This window comes from Hydra vulgaris, chromosome 11 (assembly GCF_038396675.1).
Source record: "Hydra vulgaris chromosome 11, alternate assembly HydraT2T_AEP".
NCBI lineage: Eukaryota > Metazoa > Cnidaria > Hydrozoa > Anthoathecata > Hydridae > Hydra > Hydra vulgaris.
Window position 1 is genome coordinate 34,944,989 of NC_088930.1, and position 11,369 is coordinate 34,956,357.

General features: G+C 26.8%; 1 protein-coding gene across 4 annotated transcripts in view; it reads right to left on the reverse strand.

The window, feature by feature from the left end:
* The window catches only part of LOC101236458 (protein shortage in chiasmata 1 ortholog), a 49,352-nt gene extending 38,043 nt beyond the window's left edge, over nucleotides 1-11,309 (reverse strand). The window contains exons 1-4 of one of the 4 annotated variants that reach the window (XM_065810886.1): nucleotides 11,260-11,309; nucleotides 10,964-11,039; nucleotides 4,656-4,785; nucleotides 815-1,051 (exon numbers count right to left, since the gene is read on the reverse strand). In XM_065810886.1, coding sequence (XP_065666958.1) covers nucleotides 815-1,051; nucleotides 4,656-4,785; nucleotides 10,964-10,999 — 403 coding nt within the window. In that variant the 5' untranslated portion in view covers nucleotides 11,000-11,039; nucleotides 11,260-11,309. Of the gene's footprint in view, nucleotides 1-814; nucleotides 1,052-4,655; nucleotides 4,786-10,963; nucleotides 11,047-11,259 lie in introns of those variants that run through there. The other 3 variants (XM_065810887.1, XM_065810888.1, XM_065810889.1) reach the window with 3 other exon arrangements.
* Between the last annotated feature and the right edge of the window lie 60 nt (nucleotides 11,310-11,369).

Here is an 11,369-nt window from a genome sequence, read left to right on the forward strand (position 1 = left end):
TAAAAAAGATAGTTTTATAAAATTTCACACTTTTTTTTTATTTTATTTGAATTTATTAAATCTGTAAATAATGAGCATATTTTATGTATTTGTGATTTTTGTACTAATTTTTTTTTTACATTTTAGTCACAACAGTGTGCAGTTTTTAAAATGTTAACTACTTCATTAAAATACCATCAAAATAAAATATTACTTCATTAAAATAACTTATCTATAAATATCTATGGTATTTCCAAATGGTCTAAGTAATAACTAACTAATTTAGTAATAATTTTCAAATAAATAACAAGAAATTTATTTTCAAATAAATAACAAGAAATTTGAAAAATACCTATAGATATCAAAATATCTATAGTTATTAAATATTACCAAACAAAAAAGTTTTTAGCAAACTGCAAATAGCGTAATGCAACGTATGTCACACTTTGCGTACATGAAATGCACTATGCTTAACACACCACAAGGCCTGATATATATATACATATATATATATATATATAATATATTATATATATATATATATATATATATATATATATATATATATATATATATATATATATATATTCTATAACATATTTAGATGAGCATTTGCTCACTAGTTTTGTGTATCATTGTAGCATACAGCGTTTTCAGAAAAAGAAGAAAAAAACGAAGAACAATGATTGCTGTCCCATCCCAAACACTCAGTCGATGTAGCAGCACTTCACTGCAAGTCAGGCTATTTGTCAGTCGATTTTATTAAAATAGCCTGAGTCATTAAGATCCATTTAAAAAAATCTAATTATAAATTGATGTAAGAAATAAACTATACTTGATAAATCTAACTCTTTTGAACAAAGAGTTGGTACAAGAATGCTTTTTAAAACTTCACTTTTAACACTAGCACTGACTCCATCAAAAGAACTGCTATAACTACTATTGATTTCACAATCAAGATCTGAATCAATCTGCACAATGTTTCGATGTTCAGGACAATCTTCATAATTCTCAACATGGTATATAAAATTGCAAGATGAAATGTGTATATTATTGTCTTCTGTAAAAAGCTCTAGGAGAGTTAAAAAAAAAAGCAATAAAAAATAGACTTATAAACATAACACGTTCGCTGCCAAGATATTTTAAACTATGCTTTATTTCTTTGCCGAGCCATAAAGTCTGCAACGATTAATTTTTGCTTAGACTAGATATCAAAATTTCAATAAATAAAATGTTTTAATCGAAAATAATTCTAGTTTTATTCTGAACTGACAAAAAATAAGCACTACAAGTATACTCGTTGTTGGCAGCGAACGTGTTAAAAGTCAAAAAAAAATTTTCTTTGTTAGAAACTTTTTTTTATAAACTACAAACAAGGACAACTATATGACAGGACACACAAAATTGATTTTCTGACTTTGTTACCGAATGCAATTTTATTCTATTAAAGTTGAAGTGTTGCAGTAATATTTTTTTGAAAATCTCTCGCTTTTATTTTACTGAACAAATGTGAATTGTAATTGGGAATTATAATAAACCTAATAAGTGCCGTGTTTTTAATTTACCTAAAGATGAAAATGAGAAACCTAAATTTTTAATATGTAAAAAACAATGGCTTGAAAATACAGAAATTATTCCAGGTGGCTCAACCACTATGTGCACCAAGTATTTTTAATGCTCCTTTTTCTTGTTTACCAACATTAAAGTCAGTGCTTTGTCATCCTAAGCCTGAGGATTAGCAACTTAATTATTTTATTAAAAATACGGAAAAAATGAATCCTGACGATTTATTGTTACACAAAAAATATAAAAACAGTCATATTTTGGCAAAAGAATAAATTCATATGTATTTCAATGTCAAAGGATTTTAAAAAGAGTTACATGACAATAATTCTTCATGTGTACATTGCGTTCATCATTAACTTTTTCTGCTTTTAAACATGGCATTAGCTTTTCCATTAAATAATATAAAGAATACCAATAATGGCTTAGTATTCTACTCATAGTTTTTTGAAATTTAGTTTATAATTATAATCTGCATATTAATGATATTATTGAAAAGGTGACAATTATTCTTTCAGATTATGAATTTGAATTATAGGATGCTATCAAGCAAAAGAAACTGAATTTTATTAGAAGAAAATTCAAACTATTGTAAAAAAATTGTGTAACAAATGTTTTTAGCTGATTACTGCTTTGCTATTGAGTCTTTTTATAATTGAAAAATTTTAATTAAAAATGCTTTTATGATAATCGGTGAAATAAAAATCAAGCCAACAGTTGCTAATTCAGGTGATATTTTAGGTGGGATGGCAAATTTTTTATTAAGCAGGTTTTAGATTACTGGAATATTATTAATATGCAAAAGGACATAATACAAAAATCTGTGCAAGATAAAATTTCAAATCATTTGAAAGTATTTTCAGAACAATTTAAATCTATGTAATCAGGGCATGGACCTAAACGAATTCAATGTGTTACCCATGATACCAAAAAAATCTTTGTCACTAAAGGGTAGATGTGAAGGTCTAACCAGTTTTGAAGATGCAACTTTATTTAAAAACAATATCTTATAGGATTTATCAATTTTAATGCAGCCCCAGTCAGGTTTATGACTGGGGCTGCATTAATATTAATAGATCCTATAAAAGTATTGTTTTTAATTATAACTTATATCATAAATTTTAATTAAAAATAACATTTTTATAGGATCTATCAATATTTATGCAGCCTTGGTCATAAACCTGGCCCCGGTCGCGGCTATGTGTTATCAAACCTAGCCCCGGACATAGCCCCGGTCGCTTACTAAACACATTATGATTTTGGTTTACTATCAAAAAATCTTTTGAGGCATTTGGCAAATGTTCTTTTACATGGAATTTAGACTTTGAAAAAAGATCAAGCAAAAAAGGCATGTCTTTATCAGACATCAATTAAGAAGGCACAAGTAATATCCACACTTTACCAAGTAATATTTATTTATATATAGACTTTATTAGTATGTTGTTGATTTGCTTATGGAGTTTATTATACTGACTTTTTATATTTTAAAGAAATAAGTTTTAACATTATAAAATCTTCTAAAGAATATTTTTTAAAGATAAACTTTATCAAATATTTTATTATACTGACTTGTTATTCTTTTTTTAAAAGGTTTTCATTTTATATTTTATTTTTTATTTTGCTATTAAGTTTTTAATATTACTAAACTATTTTCACCTAAAAAAATTTTTAACAACGTTTGTTTTTTATTTTGGTTTAATTTAACTTTAAAAGCCATTACAGGGCTTGTGATGAAGAAAATCGTCAAGCGTGTTATATCGCGCTCGTAAAATTAGAATATGTTTTCATCTTTTTGTGTGCTGATTTTGTGCGCTCGAGATAACGTCAGCGAGCGCGATTATGAAAATTGCTAAAGGCGATACTAATAAAAAGCTTTTTCTTTTTTATATCTTTTTTTATTTGTTACATAATTTTTTCGTCAAAAAATGTTTGAATTAGTATCACACTTATGAAACTACTTCAACGAAGTAGATTTTTATACTTCCAAACTTCTTGTATATTGTCAGATCGCGATTTTATTTTTAACTATTTATGTTATAAAAAAATAATATCAAACAAAAACGCAACTTCTTATTGATTTAGTATTGAAGTATAATTTGGTGACTTAGTTTTGCTTCGTTGTTTTGATATATGTATTTTAAAATGTTACCCTGTAAACTTAATTAACGGTTAATGGTTTTTATATTTCTTGATATTTTTTATTCAAATTAATTATTTAATTTTTTTCTAAAATTTATTTTTTAAATTACGTTGTTTTTATCTTAAAAATATAACACAAGAATAATTTGAAATAATAATTAATAAGAATTATAACTTTTCATTTAATAAATATTGACATCATTACTTAATTTTCTTTTCGGATGTCCTTAATTGCAAACATTCTAAACAACGGAATCGTTTCAAATTTGAGTTAAAATAAAAAATAGTTAATAAAAAACCTATATATGAACAAAACTAATTTTAAAAATTACTCTTTTATTAATATTTATTTTTATTATAAACAATGTGGAATATTACAAACAATAAATCAAATAAATTTTACTTGACATTTTCACAAGATTAAAAATACTCCGCAGTTTTAAATTTCTTATAATGGTTTTCTAATATTCTTTTCTTATTTTATTTGCGCATTTTTGTATTCACATTGTGTTTCCACGTGCACATTCCATTATTGAAATTAGTGACGATTAACGACTTTAAACTGCTCATTCATTACGTTAGTGCAAAAGAGAACGACGTTGCGCTTTTTATATTTTATATCAGTTGTTTGATAACAGAATATCTTTAATAAAAAATCTTTTTTAAATATTTTATAAAAATAAAAACATAATCTTGAACTATTGGACGAGCGTTATTTTATACGCTTGTTATAATCTGAACGAGCATTGTTTATCGCGCCTAGAACGTTTGAAAATACCGTTTACGGGTGCATTTTACGAGCGGAGCGCGATCGCGCTCGCTTCATCACAAGCCCTGCATTAGTAGGAAGTATTAAATGGCCTTCGCTAGCAAAGTCAGAAAATCAACTTTGCGTGATTTGTCATATAGTAGTCCTTGACTACAAACTATAAACAACTAATAAATTTATTGAAGTAAAAATTACATTTGTCTACCTTTAGACAAAGTTGTAGCTTCAGTAACAACATAAAATGCATTGTCATCAATAAAGCTCAATGGATATTCAAATTCATTTGTAGTATTCAATAACATATATCTCAAAAAATCAGCACTGTGTTGAACATACTAAAATAAAAATTAAAAAAATTAAATAAATAAAAAAAATGTAATTATTAAAAGCATATATAAATATTTGTAATAAAAAAAGTTTCAGTGCCTAGAGCCTCAGTTTTCCTTTTAGCAGAGGATTGTTTTTACCTAGTAGGTATAATCAATCCTCCGCTAATAAATTTTTCAAAATAACTGCAAAATCCCACCTCGACAGATTCAGCAAAGATGAATATATTATTATTAAACTTTTTAACCACATAATCATAAATAACTGTAGCTTAACTTCAAAGCTCTCTGAATCTAAACTGCATTTTTCATCTGGTAAAATTTCTTGCAATTTTTGATCATGTATAATATAAGTAGAGATATATTAAATCTTTTCTTATACCTTCCTCCTTAATGTGGCTTTAAAACCTTGGTTTTTTTTTACTTAATATAAACTTTTGTGAATTTAAAGTTTGTTTTTAACTACCTTAAAAATGTCATCAAAAGCAACTGCATTATGAAAATTGTTGGTGTATTTTTGCTAACTGTTGCTTATTTTCCAATAAATATATTTAATAACTTTAAAAAACTTGATGCATCACTATCTGAAAAATAACTTGGAATAGCTGCAAAAGTAGTAGGATCAATTATTCCAATATTGAGTAAATGGTACGCTTTGTATCTCCTGTATCAAGTGATTTCCAAGATAATTTGAAACTTTTTTTTTTCAATATTAAATCATATACATTGTGAAGTAACTTCCATGATTTATCACCAGCATGTGTATTAGGTTGTTGTTATCTGCAATGCAAAAATTTCAAGTTTATTTTTTCATTTTCTCCAACCAAATGGATGATGCTTGTTGCAAAGACTCCATAGCCAAAACATTTTGTAGATAGCATAATATTTAGGAATTGCACTAAATGCCATCTACAAAACCTATTTGAAATTTTGCTTAGATACAATTTTTTTGATATTTTTGTAAAAACTTAAAAAAAACTTTATGTGCGCAATTCTGAGGCATCATACTTGTTAAATTAAATACTCAGTATTTATGGTTGTATTAAATAATTAGCAGACATTTTGTCAATTGCTTGTTGTTTTTAGAAACTTTAATAAAAACCAGATTCTTTCAATTTTTTGTGAAAAGTTAACTTCTATTGATGACTAAAGGTACAGTTATGATTTTTTAAGCTTATTATACAAATAGTATAACAATAAACAATATGAATACATTAGATAGTGTTTATAACTAATTTAGATTTTTATGACCTGTTGTAATTTGTATGGATTTTTAAAAATAAAAATTGTTATTGGGTGTGGTTAATTTTAATGCATGTTTTGTTTCATATTATTTAGTCTTCGAATCTAAGTATATCTTTTGATGTTATGCTGATCTCAAACTATGTGGACTGTGAAGTTTTAAATAATTTAATAACTTTTATAGATTGAAGCTGTTGTGGAAATAAAAATCACTTGAGTCTCACATTCAATTTTGCTGATTGGTAGTACAGCTGAAAAATTCAAAGCTTCAAAGCTTCGTTTCTATGTTGAAGTCTTGAGAGTATTATTTTTTTACCATGACAGTGAAAAAATGAGTTTGAAGGACAGCATAAATAAAACTTCCTTGCCTCTGCTGCAAATATGAGAGCTTGCAAGAATTCCAACTAAAGCTCCGAATCACGTTGTTGAACATAAACAAAAATTCCACATGGAATGGAAACTGAAAAAGCAACTGAAAAAGCTGATAAACCTAAAAAAGCTGATAAGTCTGCAACTCATTTAGCAAACCAACATTTCAGAAAAGTTTGAATGACTTGTTTGAAATCACCCCTCAAGATGTGATTTCACTAAACAAAATTAAAGAAGTCAAACTGTTTCTTCAAGCGCAGTATAGGAAGGGCCATAGAGGTACAATCAGATTTCTTTGCCTCAAAGCAGAACCTGCAATAAACCAAAGGCGGCTGTATCATATTATGCAGCTAAAGTCTACAAAACAATCAATGAAAATGTTGATTTTTTTGTTCAAGAAGTCGAAGATGATGGAAGTTCTACTGAAAGTATTCTTTAGTTGGTATGTCATCTAAATCAGAAACTGAACAATCAACATGAAAATCTCAAATAAGAGATTTAAAAATTGCAAATAAGAGGAACTGCGGTTACTCCAGAAGTTGCTGCTGCACTTGATCGAACATCAGCCACAGAAAAGCTGCACACATATTCTTTGCAATGGCTTCAAGTGGACAACTTAAACCAGATGAACTGAAAACTAAACATTGAGAAGTTTTTAGTTCAGTAAAAGCATCTTTCAATCCAGCAATACCACTTATATTGCATAGGGATGGCAAAATAATGGATGATTTCACTGGTCCAGGAGGACCAGTGAAATCATCTTTCACTATCCTGGAGCAATACAACTGGATCATGTGTCTCATGGCCCTTCATACCTTGACAAAATATGAAATCATCTATGAGAGGTTTGCCTTGTTGTTACTGCTATATATATTCAAAATTGATTTCAAACACCATCATCTACAACAGCTCCAAGAAATGACCTTGCTTTACTCTGCACTCTGGCATCATACCCAAACAAGGATGTAGCAAAGGCTGCTACAATCAGCTTTTTTTTGAAGAGTCTGAGAATCCGCCAAAATGTATCCTGTTATTCGATGAACCAACAACAACAAAATTACATAATTTTGGGACAACATCAACATTGAGATTTTTCAAAATATTCAGCTTGTCAGAGGAATTCTTGCATTATGATCCTGACAACTGGAGACTCCAAGATGCATACAGAATAAATTTGAAACTTGCTCTGTCCGTAAAAGCGGTCAATGATTTAGCCCAGCAAAGGGTTGCCTTAATCCAATGATTTAATGCTAACACGCAATAAAGAACAAAAGCATTTTTTATTGCAAATTGTTGAAAACCATAGTAATGTTGTTGTAACCATAGTAATCCCAACCAAAGCTAGTATTATTGAATAATCTAAGGATTGGATAATTTGACTGTTTAACTAGAATAGCTCATATAACTGTTGATAAGTCAACAATTGTTTAGTTCATATAGTTTGTTAATTTTGTATTCTGTATCATTATATAGAATATATAGCCTATTATTATCTAAGTTAGTGTTGCAAATACTGCATTTTAATAATTTTTGGCCAATATGTCAAATAAGTGTTGTTTTTCAATAAAATGTCAAAACTTTAATTAGATTGTGCAAGTTCTAAATATTATTAAATCTAATCAATACTTTATATGTGGCCATTAGACAGCTAGAATAATAATGAGATTACTTTTCTAACACTTTCATTTTTTAGACCACCCTAATGTACATCAATAACATCATAAAAATGTTCAAAATGAAAATATAAAATTATTTAAAACAATGATTTTAAGATAGACAGTCAAAAATGTATTTTTTTGTATAAACAAATATACAGTCAAAAAATGCCTTTTTTTGTGTATACAGACAGTCAAGAAATGTATTTTCTTTTTGTACAGACAGATAGACAGTAAAAATTTTCTTTTTTGCATGATGATTATTACTATTAACGTGGTTGTTTTTTTGTTTTTTTGTACTTAATTAAATTTCTTTTAATCAATCAAATTTGAAAAAACAGAAACATTAGTTGAATGATTATCAAAAATTACACCTTGTACATGAAAATGGGAACATGACACAACCAGTTTTACAGTAAAATAAATCGCAAATATTAACCATATTGTGAATATTTATATAAACTGTTTTAGGAAACTTTTGAAAAACTCTTAAATCAAAAAGTTACCCTTTAAATTTTTTGCTCTGAATAGCAAAATATCTGAGTGTATAATTATATTAGACAATTACTAAAAAAATTCTCTGTATAAATATAAAAAAAAATAAGCTTAAAGCTTGCTTCTCAATAAAACACTTGTTATTAAACAAACTCATAATTTTTTTTCTGAGCTCTGATATAAAACAGAGCCTAAATTTAAAATAAAACCATAATATTCTAGGCAAAGTGTTTATTAAATATTATTCAGGGTTAGGGTTGGCAATCTTAATGTCACCCCTAACCTTTATCAAAAGGTATATACACTCACTGTCCTTATTTAAGTCAGTTGATGTATGTACACTTCATGCATGTTCTCCTTATATAGGTCAGTCAATATAAGTGCTTATTCATAAAATCAGTTAAAAATCATTCACAATGAAGAAAAAAAACAAAACAAAAAAAAACAATGTAAAATAACAAAGTTCAAGGTGTGAAATATCATTCCACAGTAAGAAATATCAAAATTTACAACGTAAAATATCAAGATAGATTTTATCAGGCTATAAAATAAGAATAAAGGGGAAGGCAAAATGACAATTCATTTTTTTCATAAACTGCAACTCTCTTTACAAGGAAGCTTTTGTTATTTTTTAAATTCAGTAAGTAGCTTGATTGAAACAACAAATTGTTTCATTTTTTTATTTTTGCTTTTTATTTTTTGTTCACATATCTACTGATTTAAATGGGTAAGCATAGAAAGGAGTGTACATACATTGACTTACTAAAATAGGGAGAACACACAAGGAGTGTATATATTAGGGGTATCCTGGATAAGCTATCCGGCTGGCTATTTGGCCAAATAAGAGTATTATTCATTATCTGATACTTGGCTGGATAATAAATTTATCCTTTTTTATATACCGGATATTTCATGTTAATGTCATTTGAAAATTAAAAGAAATCTAGAAATGTTATATTTTCAAATAATCTAATGTTAATGGTTTCTATTCAACATTGTTATTATGATTATTAGAATACTACTACTAATAATAATAATACTAAAAAATATTAAAATTATGTATGTGCAATAAATACATCATTTTATTGCTCATTTCTATTTCTTTTACCTCAATGTGGAGTAATTAACATTTCTAGCCTTGATCACATAAATAATGAAAACAACCATCTGAAAAACCAGACGATGCAGGTTTTTTTGTATAATAGAGTGATTAAAGAAATCAACTCCTTGAAAGAAACTCCTTGAAGAAAAACTCCTTGAGCAGCTTTTAAAAAGGGGACTTGATCAGAATTCAATACATTTTGAACTTCCTTGTGCAGCTGAAGAATTCAATATTGATTTTTTTTTTCCTCTTCATACAATTTACAATGAAATTTTTTTTGCGTGATTATGCTGTGGAGTTGTGCAAAATGACTTCTGACCAGATTTATTACATCCCCTACTTATCTGCTTTCCACATGGAATACATATTGCTGTGAAACAACAGCTAACATTAATTTTGAAAAGCATCCAAACAAAATTTGCCGTTTTTTTTGTTTAAAAATTATCTGGCCGGATAATTTTTAAGTATCCGGGTATTCGATATTCAATCAGATAATAAAAAAATGTTATCTGGGACACCCCTAGTATATACATCAACTGAGGTTACATCAACTTATATCATCATTTTTTGCAATTCTAGTTGACAATCCTAACCCTATATATATTCCCTACATGCTCTCCCTATTTAAGTCAGTCAATGTATGTACACTCCACTGCACCAATTTAACAGTACAAATGAATCAATTAATGCAGTGGAGTGAATTTTCATATTTTGCATTAATAAAAAAAATCAAAATATTAAAATTCATGCAGCAAAATATCAAGGCTATAATTATTATTGCTATTATATTCAGGCTCACAGGAAAGCTTGTATAATTTAGCAATAATAATTATAATCCTAAAATTTATAAACAAAACATGGATGCACATTTTTGTTTATAAGTATTTATAAACAAAACATGGATGTGCATTTTTGTTTATAAATATTTATAAACATAACATGGATGTATATTTTTGTTTATAATTATTAGGATTGTAATTGGTAATACTAATATATACAGGCTTTCCTGTGAAAGCCTGAATATTAAGCAGTATTATAAAAGAAGTAATTAATGTTAACATATTATAATGCATTTACACAAATGTTGAGAAAGAAATTAGTTAATAAAAATTTTTAAAAATTTAGTTATTTTTTATTTAATATTTAATATATTTAATATTAAAATAAAATATATTTAGCAAATAGAGAAGTAAGATTTAATAAAGATTAATGTAGATAAAAAACAATATGGATCGGCATTAAATAACTTTTGTTTATATTAAATATTATAATGTGATAAAATATTTATAAGAAGATAAATAATTGAAAAAAAAATTAACAATACCTGATTTAGGTAATCCTTTGCAAGGTATTTTGGCATATTTTAAAACATCTTTTGCATCCACATTTTAAAAATACAGCTAAATGTGTTAAATACATATTTAAACTTTTAGTGTTTTAATAACATTAATTATTTATAAATTTTTACTTTTATAAATTTTATTTATTGCTTTTAAATATCAAAAAACTATTTATTATTACATAATAATAAGAGAGAAATAAATAAACAAATAATAAATATTAACAGCAAGAGAGTTAATTTATCTGAATAAACTGCCAAAATGTACAAACTAGCATTACCCAGATCTACAATCCACTAATCAGCACATCTAAACCATGTTCACTTTTTATATTAAATGCATAATTAAATATAAGATTTTTATTTTATTTTACAAAACTATGATTTCTCT